Source organism: Ceratotherium simum, chromosome 1 (assembly GCF_057802395.1).
Source record: "Ceratotherium simum simum isolate JZ-2026a chromosome 1, ASM5780239v1, whole genome shotgun sequence".
NCBI lineage: Eukaryota > Metazoa > Chordata > Mammalia > Perissodactyla > Rhinocerotidae > Ceratotherium > Ceratotherium simum.
This window is the reverse complement of record NC_141900.1, coordinates 95,461,442-95,482,237: the sequence shown is the minus strand read 5'-3', so window position 1 is coordinate 95,482,237 and position 20,796 is coordinate 95,461,442. Positions and strand designations below refer to the sequence as shown.

The following is a 20,796-nucleotide window of genomic DNA, read 5'->3' as shown; positions in this document are numbered from 1 at the left end:
ACTTCTGGCGTGGTGCGGACATCCAGCCCTGGGAGGCACGGGCCTGGGGCTCTCCAGGTGCTCAGAGGCCAGGACATCACACAAGGGGCCTTCCTCCACTCCTCGGTATTACTGTTCAGTGAAGTCTGGTTAAAATGAACATCAGGAAAGCCTTCAGAAGGAAGACCAAGTCACAAAATGGCAGCCTGAGTGCTGCCTCATAACAACGTACTGAGTAGCTACTCTGTACCCAGGAGGGGAAGGCCTGTACCCGGTGGGCGTTAGGCACTGGACTCTTGGGTCTGACAGCCTGGATTCCTTCAGCATCCCTGTGGCCTTGGGAAAGTTAATCCCTCCAGGCCTTGGTTTCTGCATCTGTAAAGGGGAGGCAGCAGAAGGGCTGGTGTGAGGATTCAGTGAAACAATCCATGCAGAATCTTGCCTAGAGAATAGTAAGTGCTCAATAAATGTTAGCCATTCATTCATTGTTGCAATTTAATTCGAAGTGTCAAGCATAAATATGTGAAATCTTGAATAAAAAATATATAAATAACAAAGCCAATCATGGAAGAAATAACATGAGGTTATGCACATTTAGATTATAAAGTGTAGATAAGTGTAATTGCCCTAGAAATTCAGAGGAGGGGAGAAGAACTTCAGTTTGGAGTGGCTAGGGTAGGTTTTATGGAAAAGTTGGAATTTAAGCTAGATTTGGGGGGATGCGTGGCAATATAATAACAAGGAAAAGGTAGGATGATAACTGAGTAAAAAGTATGAATAGACGTGTGCAGGTGGAAAAATTCTAATTCACTGAAGCCCAGGCGTATTTGCCAATAGGACATTTTAGCTATTCTCTTGCCCACGATATGCACTTGGACATAGTATTTCATTTCTATACATTCCACCTGCAAAAAAGTTCATCCCAGGATGCGGCATCAAATGGAGAGGCATCTGGACGTGAGCTGACATTGCCCCCCTGCTCAGTCTGTGTCTTGGTGGGCTTTTTGGTGGATCTCTCCTTCTCTGTGGCTCTGATTGTTTAAGTACCATTTTCTCCCTGTTTCTTTTGTTTTCAGTCTCTGTCTTTTTTGATTCTCTATCCGAGATCTCCAGTTCATTTCCTTTAACTTGGTAACGCTAAGTCTCTTTTCCTCTCTGCTATAGGGCAGAGAAGCTCTGAACACTATATTTATTTTTTTATAAAAGAAAAGAAGAAAAAGCATTCAGTAGGAGTCAGTGGCTAATATCATCTGGTAGCTGTGGGGCAAATGTTTTTGTTTTTTGTTATTAAAAAAAAAAAATCTCTCAACATCCTAATAACAAAGAACATTTCTCATTCCTTAAAAAAGACAAAAGAACACTAACCCCAGAAATCTCTTTGGGTTTCTAAAGAGGTGGGCTTCTCAGCTGACTGAAAAAAAAGAAAAGAAAAATAACCATGTCATTGAGAAAACATACCTAGTAGACCCTGGCTCTCACGGGACAGCTTCTCCGTGGAAACATGAGTCACCCGGGGAAGGGAAAGGAGTATGGAGGAGGAGAATGAGCCCTAGATGGGGCGACAGGAACCTTGGTCCTGCTCCTGCTTGTGCCACCACCCAGCCAGGTGACCCAGGTTAGGTGAGTCACAAAACTCCTGGACCACAGTGTTGTCATTTCTAGCTCTGACTTCCTCCTTGTCACTTGCCATGTTCATATTTGGGAGCTTCTCCATGCCAGGGCCTTTTCTAGCTTCATTATGTATCTTTTTTTTCTTTCCTCTTTGAATTTCCTCACTAGACTGGGGCCTCTAAGAAGCACTATCATTTACAGGCTGGGTTCCCAGTGACCAACTGGGTCACGAGGGGAGAGCTGCTGAGGCCAGGAGGAGGATGTGGAAGGCTGGGTCAGCCAGTGCAAGCGTCATTCCCAACAGGGTCCTGGGAGAAGGGGCTCAGCATTTCCTGAAGGGAAATGACTCCCATAAATAGAGGGATGGGAAAAGGGTTCACCCATCCTTTTCCTCCTGTCAACTCAGCTCTTCTTCTGGCGTTCAGACTATGCAGCCTCTTGTGAATGTTTTTCATTCAAATGTGTCCCTGCCAGCGTGTGTGTGGGGGGGAGGTGGGGGAGGGATGTGAGATCTGCTTATCTTTTTTGGATATTGTAGATCCAAAATAAGAACTGAAGATGGCATACGTGCCTTCTATTTGTTCATTTACCCATAGTAACCTCTCATTGGTCCGTTAATATAAGGCCAGAGTTTTTTCAGTGGGTTTTATTGGGAAGGAAGGAAACCGTATACTTTCTGATGTACACCATGTTATGTTTAGCTTCATCCAAGGGTTCAGCAGATCTTCCTGTAGTAATGCTTATAATCTGCTGTTCAGGTCCTTAGAAAGGTTAGGTCTCATGACATCGGCCTTACTAAGACTTCAGATGTTCCCAGCACCTCCAGTGTCATGAAGAGTCTCCTCAGGGAGGGGAAGGGACTTCTTGACCCTCAATAGTGTAATGATCAGAGCACATCCAACCTCCTGTGCCAGGCTGGAGGTAAACCTAAGGAGGGCTTTAGTTTCCTTAGTAGCTGAGGTTTGCTCAGATTCAGCCATGTGGTTGCAGATTCATGTTTAAAACCCACACAGGATAGCTTTCCTTTTTCCCTTTGGGAAAATAGTTGAACCTAGTAGTTGACCATAGATTGAATGTGACACTGTGTGTTAGTGGGGATTCTTTTGGTTGCTTAAGCAAACAAGGGTGTAAAGATATCTTGTGGGACCCGTGGGCAGGAATGCAGACTGGCCTCAAGAGTGGATTGGATCCAGGGAGTACAAAGCCATCTCTCCACTGGCATCATTCTTCTCCCCCACAGCCCAGCTTGCTCCACAAGGTGGAAAATGTCTGCCTCACAAGGCCATGTTTGCTTGTTCCGGCCACACAGATTGACGCAACTTCCTAGGACAGAATCTGATTGGCCCGAGCTGAGTTAGGCCTCCTCTAGAGCCAATCAGCTGTGGCTGGGGGTGGGATATGGCTGCCCGTGGATAAGAGAAGAGGCTGTTTGCGGAAAAGGGGCCTTCGTGTGAGGTAGGCAAGCTGTGCCTGGTGCTCAGCGTAGCTACTCCTTGTGTTGTTTCTTTAACCGTTTTATGTTCTTTTGTCCTAACCACTGTATTCGTAAGAATCTTGGTTCCTCAGATTCACTCGCTAAATACTTTGACATAGACATTGCTAGTGAAGGAGGCAATAGCACACTAGAGCAAGGGCTTTGGGGCTAGACACACGTCTTAAAATCTCAGTGATGCTATTGTGACTTACTATTGTATACTTGGTACATGGTGCTAGGTGCTTAGATTTTCTTTTCCTTCCTTCCTTCCTCCCTCCCTCCCTCCCTCCCTCCCTCCCTCCCTCCCTCCCTTCCTTCCTCCCTTTCTCTCTCTCTTCCTTCCTCTCCTTCTTCCCTCCCTCCTTCTCTCTCTCTCTTTCTCTCCTCCCTTCCTTCTCTTTCCTTTTTTGGCTAACAACTTTATTGAGGTGTAATTCACATACCATAAAAATTGATCCATTTAAAATTTAAGGGTTTTTAGTATATTCACAAAGTTGTGCAACCATCACCAGTCAATTTTAGAACATTTTCATCACATCAAAGAACAAACCTGTACCCCTTAGCTATCACCCCCTAGCTTCCCCCCATTCTCTTCAGCCCTAAGCAACCACTAGTCTACTTTCTGTCTCTACAGATTTCCCTGTCCTAGACGTTTCATAGAAATGGACTCATACAATATGTGGACTTTGGTGATTGACTTTTATTCATTTAGCATAAAGTTTTCAAGGTTCACCCATGTTGTAGCATGTATGAGTACTTCATTCCTTTTATGGCTGAATAATATTCCATTGGATATACCACATTTTGTTTATTCATCAGTTGATGGCATTTGGACTGTTTTTACTTTATACCATCATGAGTAATGCTGCTCTCAATGTTAGTGTAGAAGAATATATGTGGACATGTGTTTTCATTTCTCTTGGGAGTTACATTATTTCTATGACTATGCTTGTAAAGTGCTTAATGGAACGCCTGACAGATCATAGGATGTAACACTGTTAATTTCCTTACCCTGACCTTCCCAAAGGTTATGAATGAAAGCTATTTCCTGCTTGCGGCCCTTAGAAGAAAGTCAGGCTCCCCCTAAAGAGCCTGACCCCTGTGGGTCAGACTCTGAGGTTACTGCCCCCGGGGGTCCTGGCATCACCGAGTAGCAGATTCTTGCGTCAGGCTTGTGAGAGGTGTCTATCTGGGGTGGTTCTGGTTGAAGGTACTGAGAGGGCAGATAACGAGGTTTGAGGGGCGAAATACAGAATTTGGAGTAGAAAGATAAGAATTGGATTCCCTATTCTGCTACTTAAACACCGTGATCCTGGGCAAGTCTCTGCCCCTTCATCTTCTCACCTTCAAGATAAGGATAACAATAATTACATCTGGAAATTGGCAGGAGGGAGGGGGCTTATGTATATTATAATGTGTGTATAATATGGAAATCAGGTGCTATACAAATGTGTTATAAGCTCTAGGGCTGCCATAGAAAAAGAATCAGACTTTGAAACTCCATTCAGATCCCAGCAGGTTGAGAGGGCAGTTGGAGCTCTTCAGGAGCACTTTTCAGATCCTTCAGCAGCTGCTGTTAACCTGTTAGGGCTGCAGCCCCCTTGTGAAACTAGTTCTTGTCTGTGGCTGGTTTTCTGGCTCTGAGAAAGACCAAAGTCATCCTCAGTTCACCAGGACTACAAGCATATTAGATCTGCAGTATGATCTCACTTGAACACTTTTGGGTTATTCAGTTATTCCTCACCGTTTATTAACAAGTCTGTCTTTGTCCTAGTGATGTAAGATGCCACCTTTATCATACATAAAGTTCTATGTGTACTTGGGCCTACGTCTAGATTTTTCTTCTGTTCCATGGGTCTATTTATCTCTTCGTGTGGCATACCACACTATTTTAATTATCAAGACTTTATAGGGCCGGCCCCATGGCTTAGCCGTTAAGTGCGTGCGCTCTGCTGCTGGCGGCCTGGGTTCGGATCCCGGGCGCGCACCGATGCACTGCTTCTCCAGCCATGCTGAGGCCGCATCCCACATGCAGCAACTGGAAGGATGTGCAACTATGACATACAACTATCTGCTGGGGCTTTGGTGGAAAAATAAATAAATAAATAAAACTATTAAAAAAAAAAAAAGACTTTATAGTGTGTTTTCATATCTGGTAGGGCTAGTTGCCCCACACTTCTCTCCCCCATCTTTTTGACTTTTCATAGTTTTCCTAGCTCTTCTTGCATGTTTGGAAATCTGGCTTTGAGGTATTCAGCAGCCTCCTGGGAGGTCCTGGTGGAGGGTGGGAGGTGGGATGGTGGTTGAGCTGTCTTTTGAACCTGGATGTGCTTTTTTTTTTTCCTTCAGTAAACTGGTTTTGTAGGACTCTGTTTTCTTTTAGATTCATGAGTACTGAAGTCTTCTACTGGCTGGATAGCACTCATTTTCCATGAACCTCCAAAAGAACCTTTTAAAACAATCTTTAGGTGAGAGAGGATGTTAAATCTTGGTAAATTTGGATAAAGGGTATAGAAGAGTTTTCTATACTGTTCTTGCAGTTGTTCTGCAAGCTTGAAGTTATTTCAAAATAAAACATATTTAAGGTTGTTATGCTTCTGGTAACATCTTGGTACAAACTTTCAGAAAATCTACACAAGTTGTGTTCACAGATTCTGCCTTGGTTCACGTGTTGATTGACCCCTGCAAAAAAAGCCAGCCAGTCAGTTAGCTGGAATCTCCTTACAGTGTCATTGCTGCTTTTTCATTCAGTGGTTAGTGCTTCTTGAAGTGTTGAGTCATCCTGAGATTATGGAACCATCTATGCCTTCACTTTTATACCCCAAAGGAAATTCAGCCCATCCTTCAAGCCCCAATCCACAGAGGAATCTCGCCTTCACCTGTTTTGCTTGTCATATTGTGTTTTGTATTGGAGACATTCATGTGCACTTTTTTCCCCAGCTTCATTGAGATATAATTGACATGTAACATTGTGTACATTTAAGTATACAACGTGATTTGATATACGTATACATTGCAAAATGATTACCACAATAAGGTTAGTTAACATATCCATCACCTCACATAGTTAACTTGTGTGTGTGTGGTAAGAACATTTAAGATTTACTCTCTTAGCAACTTTCAAGTATATAATACAGTATCGTCATGTGCATCTTATTTCTTGTATGAGAATGAAAACTCTTGAAGGGCAAATAAATCTATTTATTTTACATTTCTCCAAGGCTTCACTCAGTTCCCTGTGTGAAGTAGACACAACTATTAGTTGGAAGAATGAATTACGTGACCATTTCCATAGGTCCCCATATGATCTCTCTTTGGACCCATTGAAACATCTGTACTGGGAAGTGGTTACTGAAGACCAGGATCCAAGTCTTGATGGTCACTGGGGAAAGGAAGTAATAAGAATAAAGTATCACTTACCCTTCTGTTCAGGAAATACTGTGGCAAAACCAAACAAGTAGTGGAGTGATGGGCTCCGCTGAGCCCGGCGCCCTGCAGCTGTGGTTGTGGCTTCGAGGCAACCACGGGGCCTGTTGGGGGTGCCACAGGGCAGCCCAGACACCCACAGGCAACAGCAGGGTTTACGTTTTCCCGTTATTTGTAATAGTAATAATAATACATACTTATTATAGAAAATTTGGAAATCTGGGGGTTGTTTTGCTGAAAACACAGATAGAGAGAAGGGGAAAAATCATTCGAAGTTTCCTACCTAATGACAAGTACTATTAATCCTTTGTTACATTTCCTCCCATATTTTCCTATGTGTACAATTTTGAATAGGAATAGATTCCTCCCCGCCTCCCTTGTTAAACATTTTTTATCCATATTGGACACAAGTTTTGGGATCCTGGTTCTTTTGGCTAATGTTACAACATGAGCATTTTTTTCCATTTAATAATAGTCTTCTTTTTTTACCTTGACTTTTTAATTTACTTTTTTAATTAACAGCTTTATTGAGATATAATCCACATACAGTACAATTCAAACATTTAAAGTTTACAGTTTAATGGCTTTTAGTATATTCAGAGTTGTGCAACCATCACCACAACCAATTTTAGAATGTTTTCAGCACCCCAGAGAGAAACCCCGTACTCATTAGCAGTCACTCCCCGTTCCTCATGCCCACCCACTCCTGACCCAGGCAACCACTAATCTACTTTCTGTCTCTATAGAATTGTAGTCTTCTTAAACATAGTTTAATTTGCTGTATAAATTCCATTGAATAGCTGTATTACAGTTACACATTGCCATTATATTTCTTGACATTTGAGTTATTTTTAATTTTTCAATATTATAAATAATATAGCTATGACCATTTATGCATACATTTTTTTCCATATTTAGGATTATTTCTTAGGATAGATTCCCAAAGGATAGAAATATATAATCACAGAACCATAAAAAGAGAGACCCATAAAAAAAACCTTCGCTTTCCCTCCCAGCTCACTCAATTAGCAGGTGTTTACGAAATTCGGCATGGTGTAAAAGAAAGATAAAACCATTGCTGATCTTGAAGAGCTGAACTAGACAGACGCTCAAAATACTGAGTTCGAGTCTAGTTCTCGTCTAGATTAGAGAATGTAATATGAGGCCACGGGGATATTGTATAAGAGCACCTGACTTGGATTCGAAACATATTCTCATTCCGGGCTCTATCACTTATGAGTTGTTGTAACAACTAAAACAAGTGCCCTAACGTCCCTGAGCCTCACCTTCCTCATCAGAAACAGGATAGGAGCATTGACATTGACCTCTGTAGAGGTTAGAAATGAGAAGTGGTTTCTGGCCTAGCCCAGAACAGGGAGAAGGAAGAGCAAATTTAAATATTTGGGAGTTGAAAGAAGTTAGAACCTGACTCCTCCCAGTTTGGTGACCTGTAATACACAAAAGAAACAAAAGAAAGTGTATTTTTTTACTTAGAAAGTACATTGACCTGAATTGAGATTTTGAAGCCATATTTTGGCAGTATCAGCGTATTTCATAACTTTCGTAACTCATACTTTTATGATTTATGGCAAACTCATACTAACTTGTTCCAGAGAGGTGACATGAGTAGTTATCGAGCATTAACTCAGGGGGGCTGACACCACTAAAACCTTACCTGCACTGTAGTTTAGCACTCATCTGCAAGATGGCCACCTAATTGTAATTTTTCTTTTTTTAACCTCCACAAAATGGTGAACCTAAAGGCAACATATGGAAGTATTTCCACATTGCAAGTTAGTGAAGGAAAAAGCATGATTTGCAAATATTGTCAAGTGAAAAATGTCTTTCCATCCTACTAAGGTGGCCAAATACATCTCTATATGTAGGAATGTTCTGCAGATGTGAAAAAATCCTTCCTGGGTTTATGAAAGTGAGAACAATAAAAATCTTTAGCTGCCTCTGGCCTCAGGAGCATCACAAAGTGTGGTCCAGCCTGCACTCAGGCTGCTCTAGCCACAGATTCCCAGTGGCTTCATTTATCAGACAGACCGACAGGTGTAGGTTAGGAAAATACCGATCAAGTTGTTAAAAGAAAATATTTTTGTCAGTAACTGGGTATTCATACCGACAGAAAGTCTTAAAATTACTCAAATTATACCCTTGGTCTTGAGGCCTCCTTTAGAGTGAAAACAAGCCTTGATATTGAAGCCTGTGGGGGGAGGTTCTGTGAAACAGCATCTTGGAGCATTTACACCTGGGTTCGAGGGACAGGAGCAACTCACTGTGTGCTGTTAACACCTCCAGCAGATTTCGAAGAGGCTCTGAAAAACAGGAGCAAACAGACACACTGGAGTAAAAGGTTGCCTTACAAAAGAGAGGGCGAAGGAGAATATTTCTGTGGCTGACTGCCGCTGCAAGTGACAGGAAAATAAACTTCCTTGGTTCAACTCATGAATTCAACCCAGGAATTCCCTGGGGAACTTAGAAATGCAGAGTCCTAGGCCCTCCTCTGGCAGTCTGATTCACTCGGTTTGAGCTGGGGCCAGGACGCCTCACTTCTAGCGGTTGTCCCTGCTGATTCTTTTTTTCTTTTAAATAACAGCTTTATTGAGATATAATTCATATACCATAAAATTCACCCTTTTGAAGAGTACAATTAAGTGTTTTTTAGCATAATCACTCTTTTGTGCAACTATCACCACTGTTTAACTTTAGAACATTTTCATCACTCCCCTACCCTAAAAACCCCATACCCATTAGCAGTTGCTCCCCATTCCTCCTCCCCCAGCCCCTGGCAACCCCTGATCTGCTTTCTGTCTCCATGCATTTGCCTATTCTGGACATTTCATATAAATGGAATCAACAATGTGTGGTCTTTTGTTACTAGTTTCTTTCACTTAGCATAATGTTTTCAAGGCTTATTGTATCTGTCCTTCATTCCTTTTTATAGCTGAATAATATTCCATGGTATGGCTAGACCACATTTTGTTTATCCAGTCATCTGTTGATGGACACGTTAGTATAAGAACATGGTATGTGTTTGTTCATTCAACCAACATTTCCAAAACACTCTTATTTGATGGGAGAATCTTCTGGGTTCTAAAGCAGAACTCTTAGAAATAGGAAGACTTTGGTTGTTAGCAGAAAAGTCATACCTTGGCCCTGCCTGACTTTACTGAGTGTAGCGCAGTGAGGACTGGGGTCCGGTTGTGGTGTGTGGTGTTCCTGTGCAGGCCTGGGTTAACCCTTTGGTTCAAGAGTGCAGACTGCCAATTTGCCCAACATGGCCCCCTGGGTATTGTTCTGAGGTAGCACATAGCCTGTGGCGTCTGTTGTTCCTCACCTGCTTCACAGTCCTCCATCTTCTTCCACCTGGGAAAAAAAATTAAGCTATTATGTAAAAAACTAGAGCAATCCATTTGAATTTTTTAGAAAACTTTTTTTTCTGAAGGTGATGAAAATGAAGCATCCAGAGCCTCAGGAGTGAGCTTCACTGATCAGACACAGCAAGAGTCGGATAAGGTGATCGTGTGCTTTTTTTTCCTTTTCTGGAAAGGAACGTATTTTCTGAAAACAAACACCTTCTAGATATGCTTGCTATTAAGAAGAATGCTCAGCTGAGAAAATAACTATTTTTGTTCTACTGTAATTGTTATGGTTTCTTCTCAATTTTGTTGCCTACTCTTTATACCGTGATAAAAGTAAGAGTTATTAGAATCATTAAAGTTGAACAGCTTGTAGCTTTATTTGCAACACATAAAAATTTAATTTTATTAGTATGTAATCATTTATGATCTAAATTATATTTTTTTATTCAGTATGTCAAGTATGACCATTTTATGAATCAAGTTATATATAATATATATTTACCTACATTTCAGAACTAACATACTAACCTTAGAGCAGTAAAAGGCACTGGAAATGTGTTATAATTGTATATGTTTTATTCTTCACTCCACCTCCTCCCCTTTCTAAATTTCTTATTTTTTTCATTGAATATGCTTTTAGTGTATTTTCAAATTGAGATGTAATTCACATAAAATTCACCATTTAGCAAGTGTACGGTTTAGTGACATAGTATATTCACTATGTTGTACGACTGTCACCACTATCTAATTCCAGAACATCTCTATTTTCCCGAAAAGAAACCCTTAGCTATGAGCAATCAATCCCAGTTCCCTGCTCCCTACATGGATTTGCCTATTCTGTACATTTCATGTAAATGGAATACAGTATGTGGCCCTTTGTGTCTGGCTTTTTCACTTAGTGTGCTTTCAAGGTTTATCCATTTTGTAGCATGTAATAGTACTTCATTCCTTTTTATGGCTGAATAATATTCCATTGTATGGATATATGTCATTTTGTTTATCCAGTCATAAGTTGATCGACATTTCCAGATTTCACTTTTTATTTAAATCACTGTTTTTGTTTTAAGATTTGGGGAAAATCAGTTTTCCCCCCGTGGCTTAAACATGTCCAGATTATTTTTCTAGCAATCTCTAAAACAGTAATATCTGAACTTTTTTTTTTTTTTTTATAATTTTATTTATTTTTCCCCCAAAGCCCCGGTAGATAGTTGTATGTCACAGTTGCACATCCTTCTAGTTGCTGTATGTGGGACGCAGCCTCAGCATGGCCAGAGAAGCGGTGCGTCAGTGTGCGCCCGGGATCCGAATCCGGGCCGCCAGCAGCAGAGCGCGCGCACTTAACCACTATGCCACGGGGCCGGCCCTGAACTTTTTTAATAGGCGACTTTGACAGCAAAATTTCTGTAGACTATGTGTCACCTCCCCTGTTGCCACCATAAAAACCCCACCAGAGTTAATAGGAAGGTTATTACTGTTGGTGAGAGCTCCATGGCATCCTGTATGACTTTTAATATTATAAGTGGATAATTAATGCCCAGAATAAAATATGAACAGTGCTCTAACGTAGGTGGAAGCACTCTGAGAGGCCAGGCCTCAGACCATGAGTAGCTTTCTCACTGGGCTCGCGCTGTGACCACGCTGGCCTCACAAGTGTGCTGAGAAAACCTCTTACTCCTAATGACCTCTCTGAATTATCTCTAATTTTTCAAGAGAGAAAAGGTCACAGTGAGATGCTTCTGGTCAGTCTCAAAAGCCCACAGAAAACATAATTGCTCCAGACTGACATCCCCAGATCAAAAACCTGTATTATTTTATAATTCCTTTAAGTTTACCCACTTTAAGTTTACCTGCTTAAAATTCCAGCCTGACCTCTGAAAACACTATTTTTCTTTTATTAAGTACTAAATGTGAAATTATTAATTAAAAAACAAATACCTCCCCACAAAAGAGTCAAGATTTTAAAACAGATATAAAGTGTTTTCCCACAGGTAGGAAGGAGGAAGTGACATATCAGATCTTTCCCTGAGAGCAGCTCTTGCAAGAGAGCCTGAGGGCACCTCAAGGATGGAGGGGAGCAGCCAGCTCGGGAGATGGCAGCTCCTTTACAATCCCCACCACACCGGCCTGCCTGCTCTCTTTCCTCCACTGCCATATGGGGAACTAGCAAAGGCCATCTGGAAACACCAGCCTTGTGAGACAGTAGAAGGCAGTTCCTAACAGATTAAGAGTTAAGAAGACTCATCCACAGGGCTTCTTAGGTTCCTGTGAGCCCTCCAATCAACTTGACATTGATGCCCAAAGAGAACTTTGAATCAAGAACAGATTTTACAGTATTCACTTTAGCAGGAAGAAAAATGGGATTAGATTATGGACTTGATGGGTAAACATAATCCACTGTAGGTGTTGCAATTTAAAAAATATTTTTCCTCAAGTTGTAAGACCGTTTTAAAAACTTATGAAAATGATCGAATGTACAAAAAAATATGAACTTTCATGTACCCATCATCTAGCTTCAAAATTTTGTATAACATTTTAATTCTAATTAAAATTATTAGTACTAATTAAGCCCATCTGGTGAATGGGAAGTTCTGTTTTTATGGAAAGCAGTTGAGTGGGAAAATGTGTTACTAGTCATGCATTCATTATACTTCCTGGAAACCAGTCTGTTTGGATCACAAGGCCACATTGCCTAGGAAGATATAAAGAACCTTGGGTTATGTAGAAATCACCTGAGGCCTTTGATTTACCATATTTAAATGCAGATTCGAGGCCAGCCCCCAGTCCGTTTTGGTGCATCAGAGTGGTGCCCAGGAATCTACCTGTCTAACGAGGTCCCCAAGTTGACTGGAATAGATCCGCAGTGGTCCACTCTTTGGGAAACAGCTCCGTCTTGCAATCCTAGACCTATGAAGTGACGGTGAAATTTATCATGGTAATTTAAGTGATAGAGTACTCCCAACTAGCAAATTAGGCTAGGCTTATCACCTAATTAATGACTTTTAAACATCTGAGACAAAAGGGAAGGGTCCGTTTTGTGGGAGTAGCGTTTTCTATTCCCCTGTGAATTCAGAAAAGCTAGTGGCCTGATTGCTGAGTTTGTAGGAGTTCTGTGCCCCCTCAGTTCCGGCCCCTGAAGCCCACTTGAACTTGCTTCTCAGAATGTGGTATCAGCTGTTTCTCTAGAGACCATGGTTTTAGGACTGGAAGTTATTACTGCCCAGTGGGGAGCAATTTCACTTAAGTGCCATGGTGTTTAAGTGTTTCTTGGGATCTTTAACCTCAACGTCCATACTTGGTTCTCTGTGCATTAGACACAGTGGACTTTGTCCCTTTTGGAAAAGCTATGACTTCCTGGGAAGTATAGAAAAGCCGTTCCCTTGGGGAGAGAGCCAGGATACAGGGTTGGGCATGACCCAAGCACAATCCTGGATGCTCTTCCTGAGGGGCAGACACCATGTCTTACTCATCTTTGAGGCCCCAGAGCATCCTGCACAGGGCCTGGCACCTATTCATCGTCAGGGAAAGAGGATGCCAGCTTGAAAGAAGAGGGTGGGTGGAGAGAGTTGCTGCTTACATGGAACAAAGCTGCATCACTGTGGGTTTGGTCTGTGTGGAGGCGGAGGGCAGACATGAGGAGGGCGGCAGGGAGTGGCCGCTATCCTTGACGTCCGGTGGGGCCCTCTGCCAGATGCAGGACAGAAGAGCAGTGTCTGTCAGCCCAGCCAAATGGAGAGACTCCAGAAGCTTTGTGGAGCATTATGAGAGGGGCACTGAGTTCCTTTCTGTCCCTGAAAGACCTTTCACGGCTCTCTTCCATGGCTGAAGGGAGAGCCCTGGGGCCTGGCTTCTTTGGAGAACTGGGCTTCCGCTCAGCATTGACATACCCCAAAATGTAGGGTGATCCGTCACTGGGTAAGGGGACAGCTGAGCTCCATGGGCAGGCCCTAGCTCCATCACCCTCCCCAAACACACAGTTTCTTGGAGCTGTCTGTTCCCTTCCTTGATTTTTCAGCTCATGGTCCCTAACCTCCCTCTTTTTAATTTGTTACCCATATTCACTCTCCTTTTCTTTTTCTCTTTCTCCCTTTCCTTGTTCCCAAGAGTTGTATGAATGTCTTGAAGCCCAGCTCTTTGATTTCTTGGGGGAGGAGATGCCCAGGCCAGGACCTTGGGCAGCCACCCTGTCACCTGGCCGGGAAACCATCCTGGGAGAAGGGGTAGGAATCTTAGAAACATGAGAAGGGGTTGGGAGAGGGATTCCCTGGAGTTCAGTGGAAAAGAAACGTGAATCTCCAGTATCTCAATACTCCTTGAACCTCTAGTCAAGGAGTTACCTCCTCTCCATCAGGAGGGACCAGTCCTGCGGTGTTCATGCTTCACAGAAGAATTGCATGGTCTATCCTGTTGGCATTCTGCGCTGGGGTCTGTTCTTCCTAGCCACGTCCACCTGACCAATGTCCGTTTGTCCTTGTGTTGAGAGATAGAGTTCTGTAGGGACTTGCTATTGAAATAATACATTTTTTTTTTTAAATTTTTTGTTTATTGCAGTAACATTGGTTTATAACATTGTAAAAATTTCAGGTGTTGAAATAATACATTTTAATTAGTTACTTTAGTTCATTTGGATGTCAGGCACTGGAGTTTTATGAAACTACTACTTCTGCACTGAGGCTGCTGGTTTGGTATCCACATGATTCTTGTTATCTTTCAGGTTTGAGATGCTCGTTGGGATTCCTGGGTTTGCGGGGACCATCCCCTAGTTTTCCTTAGACCAGACAGATGACCTAGTGGTTAGGCCTTTCCTCCTCCTGGGTTTGGAGGCGCTGGGAGGGGCTCTCCCTGCAAGACCCTGAAGCCAAGGACCTTAAGGCCATCAGAAGAGTAGAGTACCTCTGTGGATATTTCAGCTTTGATGTGTGGTTTATTTCTTGCTCAAGTAAAGTAACAACTCTTCTCTTCTTCACAGGTTCTTAGGGAGCCTGAAAAAATGTTGGGCCGTGCTGGGAGTTATGTTTTGCTTTCTAAGGGTATATGTTTTCTTAAAATTTTTGGTGACCTTAGCTAAAAGATATAGAGATACACACACAAAAACACCCGAGAAGAGTTGGCATAGGGTCTGAACCTCAGGATTCTGTGCCCGTGCCCCGTTCCTGGGTCAGGGATTCTGAATGGTGCATTCCTGTCACACACCCCTACTCTTGGGTGGACTCTCTCAGGGATAAATATTTTGGGGTGTGGGCCCGAGATTGCTCTTATGGCTCACTGAGTGTGCATCCCTGTTCCCCCAGGCGACTTGGAGCTCCTCTTGGTGCTGACATGATGACAGTGTGCAGGCCAGCCAAGGGCAGCCACAGCCAGCCTGAAAACCTGAGCTACAAATTGGCTGACAAGTAAGAACTTTTCTCCCCCGAGAGTGTAGAAGTTGGCCCAGATTCTCGGTCTCCTTCCTTTCTCTCCGGCCTTTCCCTCCTCGCTAACCCTGCTTCCTTGAACTGAGGAGGCATTTTTTTCTGAGTCATTGTGATGCACCTCCTGTAAATCATCTCCACGTGCTGTGCTCAGTTAAGAACTTGAGACCAAAGTGGTCCAGGGAAGGTCTGTCTAGTGCCCAGTGTGTTGAGAAAATGATCCCCTGGCGGCTTCAGGCCATATCCCCATTGACGGTTTCCAGTCCAGGGTTTATTTTTCTAACTAAGATGCACAAGTATTTTAATTATCGTTGAGCTCTAAATCTTTGCAGCTGCATCTGTCCACATAGCCAGCTTTACCCATCTTTTACAAGCAAGGCTGTCTTCTCTCCAGATGGAGCCCTTTCCTCTGATTCTCTCTCACATTCTGCAAAGGAGTTGGCAATCACTGAGCTGTTCACAGCTCTGCGCCAGTCCAGAGCCCCTTCTGGGGCCATAGAATCCTGGAAACAGGAACTCGAGAAACTCCTGGATGCAACAGTTGTGTGGAGAAGGCACTCTGCCCCTGGTTTTATCATCCTTGCCTCTCTTGCTTGAACTTTGTAAATCCGACGTGGTCTTCCAGCAAGCCATCCTTTTTTCCTCTTCAGTTTTTAGATTGTGAAGTCACTCCAGATGTTTGGAATCTTAGACAATAACTATAATCATTACAATAACGCTAGTTACCATTTGTTAATATCAAGACTTATAATGTGTGCTGCACTCTGGGCACATTACCTATATTAACTCATCCATTCATTCATTTAATAAATATTTATGGACTACCTACTATGTACGGGGCACAGCAAACAAGGTAAATTTAGCCTCTGCACCAATAAAGTTCCAGTCCAGAGAGAGGAGATAGGGTTCTTATTTTAAGATGAAAAAAATGGATCCAAGATTCAAACGCAGGTCCCTCTGCCTCTAAAGCCATGTATTTATCTACTGTCAATATTGTTTAACAGTACTTATGGTATTAATGATTATATATTATATCATCAATTGTCACTAAGCATGAACTAACCTGAATCATGGTTTCATGTGTCTGTCCTCTTTATCTTGCTTCTGGCACCCTGAGACCAAGGGCTTTAACTTCTGCCTTTTGAACTCGCAATAAAATATCCACAGACTGATTCTGATTCTGACTAAAATCTGAATTCATGCTAATGTCCTCAGTGGTGACAGGACAATTAAAACATGTGTTTCTCTTTTGTAAGCACTCTGTTATGAATGCTAATTATTTATTTAAATAAGGAATTCTGCTTTGATAGCCATATTTGACATGAAAATGTGTTTGCAATTTCACAAGTTTCTAATTTATGCTGAGCAACCAAGAACAGCAGCACAACTTTTGTGCTAATGTTCCAATCCAGGGAAAAGTCTACAGAAACAACTGTTAGTCTTTGGAATAGACAGCTAAAGTTACTAGATGCATGAAATTGCTTATTGTTCATCCCTCAAGCGAACCTTAACTGGAGTTTCAGAATTTATGTGCTAATATCATGTAAATTCTATATAGTCAGATCTGTATACTCAGAAAATGTACAGCATGAAGCTGGTCCATGCACATTTGCTAATCTTGGCATATCTCAGGTCACTGTGCTCAGTCATGACCTTTGCTGGTGGAAGAATGTTTTGCATTTCAAAACACAGATACTCCTATTCTTATTAGACTAGCTTAAAATGTTTTTCTGTTTTTCTTTCAAAATAACTTTTAACATCTTCATGGCACTAACTAATCTGCTAAAGCCATATTTGGAGGTCTATATCCTCACATGTATGTTCTAGGCCACAACTTTCTGCAGTGATGGAAATGTTCTTCTGCTCCATCCAATAGAGTAACCATTAGCCACATGTGGCTACTGAGTATTCAACACGTGGCTGGTGCAACTGAGGGACTGAGGCTTTAATTTTATTTCAGTTTAAAAAGCCATGTGTGGCTAGTGGCTACTGTATTGGACAGTGCAGTTCTAGGTCATGCCTGAAATCGGAACCTGCTTGTTGATTCACTCATTCATTCATGCAACAAATATTTATTGACCTCCTACCCTGCCAGGTATTATGCTAGGTGCTAGGGATGCAGCAGTAGCCGAAACGGGCCAAAATTCAAAACAAAACAAAGCAATCCCAGTCCTCATGGAGAGACCAGTCCAGTAGGGCTCACATTCTAGAGGATGTTCAGTTCAAATGCAGCCAATCATGTGGCTTTCCCCACTCAAATCAGGACAACTTATCAAGCCCAGAATTAGCAAAAACTTCATGACTTATGGCGTTGTTTTAATTTTTAAATAGTCATTCCAAAGGACCATCTGTTGATAACAGAAGCAGAGGTTAACTTACATAATCTTTTATCTCATGAAATTTCTCCTGTTTTCATCAGGGAAAAGAGCTAATAATAACAATAACCACCATTTATTGTACATTCACGACATACTAGATGCTTTATGTGGGCTGGCTCATTAAACATTTACAGCCACCCTGTTAGATATGTATTATTATTATTCCCTTTTCACAGATGAGGAAACTGAGGTTTAGACCAGTTAAGCACCTTGCCCAAGGTCACACAGCTGGTCAGTGGTTGAATTGGGATTTAAACCCAAGTCTATTGGACTCCAAAATCCAATAGCTCTTTTCATTCCACCATGCTGTCTCCCCAAGAAAAACATAAAGTAATTTTTTAAATGGTGTTTTCAATATTTGTGGTTTGCAACTAGTATATAACATTTATAGCTAAGTTCTAGCAAATCTCTATGACCAGCCAGGAGCAATAACCAAGAATCTCTCACCCAGTGTTTGTCTTTCTTGTTCAGGGTCAAGGTGGAAGGCCCAAAGGCTGGAGAAGATCCTCGAAGGCAGCCGTTTAGGTCCTCCATTCCTTTCCTAGAGACTGATCAGTCTTCATCCTTCCGAAGAAGCCCACTGGGAAGCCTCAGTAACCTGATGCTAGAGTCAAGAGTGGACTGTGTTCAGCAGAACATGTTCGGCTCAAATATGATCATCAGCGACCCAGCTTCAGATCTCAGTGCTCAAGAAGCCAGCAGGGCCGGCAAGAGGCAGCTTAGCGGTGTTCAGAACCCCTGCCCTCCTGCCCACGGCAGGGCCCGGCACAAGTCCCTCAGCATAAAGGACAAGATCTCCGAATGGGAAGGAAAAAAGGAGTTGCCCACTCCTGCACCTGGCAGGAAAGCAGATGGGCAAGAGGATTACCTGACGTCCTGTGTGATGGAGAGGAGAAGTAGTGATGGCGTGAGGACTTGGGTCACAGAGGCTGAGAATGGAACAAGGCTGGAAACAGAGAGCAAAGAGAATGAGAGGAATAAAGGGTCAGTGAAAGTCGGAGCACAGGATACAGAGCAGAGGCAAGACCTAAGCTCACCAGACAGGGAGCTGGCTCCTACCTTGGGCAGAAGCCGAGAGCGGAGGCTTGGCCAACAGCGCTTTCAGAATGATAGCCTCTCTGTGCTGAAGCAGGTCAAGAAACTTGAGCAGGCTCTGAAGGATGGGTCGGCAGGGCTGGATCCCCAGTTACCAGGGACTTGCTATTCCCCACACTGCCTGCCAGACAAGGCCGAGGAGGGGCCCACCCTTCCTGAGAACCGTGGGGGCGGGAGTGGCTCAGAATTCAGGTTCCACCACTTGGACCTGGAAGCCAAGGAGCCTGCCCCTGAGGCTGGGGAGGAAAGGAAAAGCTCGTGCAGGAGGCCCTGCAACCAGAGCCTGGAGAGTGTGTACAGGGGCTCGGAGGGCTCCCCGCAAAAACCCTTCATCAACCCCCTGCCCAAACCCCGGAGAACGTTCAAACATGATGGAGAAGGGGACAAGGATGGGAACCCAGGCATCAGCTTCAGGAAAGATAAAAGGAACCTGCCTCCTCTGCCCTCTCTACCTCCCCCGCCCCTGCCCTCCTCTCCCCCACCTTCCTCTGTGAACAGAAGACTGCGGAATGGGAGACCGAAACCCAGTGCTGACCACAGGTAGGTGATGGTGACTGTCTGCTTGAGTAGTTCATCCCTCATCGCAACTGTCTGTTCTCAACCTAATTATGTTTTCTTAAACTGATGGTTCTTGTGGTTAGTTGAGACTGTTCATAGCTTAAGAGAGTTTATTGATTAAACCTGGAAATGTAGTAACTGATGACATGTTTTATGTTTGCTCTCAATCCTCAAAAAAGAGTATTTGCTTTTCAAACTTACCCTTTGGATATGATAAGTACTCGTAATAATAGTAACCAAGCGTTAAATGAAAACTTGTGTTAACACTGGCAGTCTGCTAACTGGTGCTCATTGACGCTGATTCTGCTGCTACCGCGCGTGGTGCCTTGAATCTTTCCTGGCTCTTCCTTTCATGTTTTTCTGGGTGTGGGCTCTAGAAACCTGCCTGGGTTTACTCTGGCCCTGTCACAGTCTATCTATGTGACCCTGAACAAGTTACTTAACACCTCGAAGCCTCTGTTTCCTATTTATACATAGAGATGCAAACACTCTGAATATTTTATAATATTAAAATAATATATTCTATAATAAAGCATGTGAATGCTTGAAAATAAAATCTGTGCTTTGGAAACAATTTATTTTCTGGTTTGAAACCTAATTTCTAGTCTATTTCTGTAATGTGCTAATTGGTTTGATACCCACTAACCTGGAAACCAGCCTTAGAGCAACAGTCTTCAGAGCAGTTGTCTCTACTTACCGTCGTCACTGCTTTACCTCCGATTCTTTCCTTGACCCGCTGCAGTGGGGCTTTTGCCACTTATCCTGAAACGGCTCTTGACCAAGCCCGCCTACGACCTCCATCTTGCTGAATCCGATTGCCAGTTCTCTGTTCTTTTCTTGATTGACCTCTTGGCAGTTGAGAAACAACTTGACTTGCTCCGCTTTGACACACTGTGTTCACTTCGCTTCTAGGTCACCCACTCTCCTGGTAGTCCCGCCTCACCAGTGCATTGTCCTCTCCCTCTACGTGTCAGAATAACACTCCTCTCAACCCATCCACACCCCATCCCGGGATCAGAGCAGGAACTTCTCTCCTCCATCTGTACTCACTCCCTAAATGGTCTCATCCAGTCTCATGCTTATTCCCAAATGTACATCTCCAGCCCTGACTCCCTCCCCCAGCTTTAGGTTTGTACAGCCATCTCCTGCCTCGGGTCTCCATTTGTCTGTCTAATAGTTTGGACTTAACATGTCCAAATCTAAATTCTCAATCCAGGCCACCAGTAACCGTCTCCTCCCAAAATAATTGCCATCTTAGTAAATGGCATCACCCTTCATTTTACTCAGGCCAAAAACCTAGCAGTCATCTCTGATTCCTGTCTTTTCGTATACCCCAATCTAATTCATCAGCAAGTCCTTCGGTTCTAGTTTTAAACGTTCTCTTGAATCTGACTACATCTCCTCCACTGCTACCACCTTGGTCATCTTGTTCCAATCCCCACCCTAGTATATTCCTCTTCAGCAGGCTGAGGAGTCTTCTAGAAATACAGATTTGATCA

General features: G+C 43.0%; 1 protein-coding gene across 4 annotated transcripts in view; it reads left to right on the top strand.

Moving 5' to 3' along the window:
• DENND2A (DENN domain containing 2A) overlaps window positions 1-20,796 on the top strand; it is a 94,142-nt gene that overhangs the window by 10,469 nt on the left and 62,877 nt on the right. For 3 of the 4 annotated variants that reach the window (XM_087431751.1, XM_087431750.1, XM_087431749.1), the window contains exons 2-3: window positions 15,147-15,248; window positions 18,116-19,279. In XM_087431751.1, the coding sequence (XP_087287877.1) occupies window positions 15,175-15,248; window positions 18,116-19,279 (1,238 nt within the window). In that variant the 5' untranslated portion in view covers window positions 15,147-15,174. Of the gene's footprint in view, window positions 1-14,824; window positions 14,886-15,146; window positions 15,249-18,115; window positions 19,280-20,796 lie in introns of all 4 variants that reach the window. The other variant, XM_087431748.1, reaches the window with a different exon arrangement.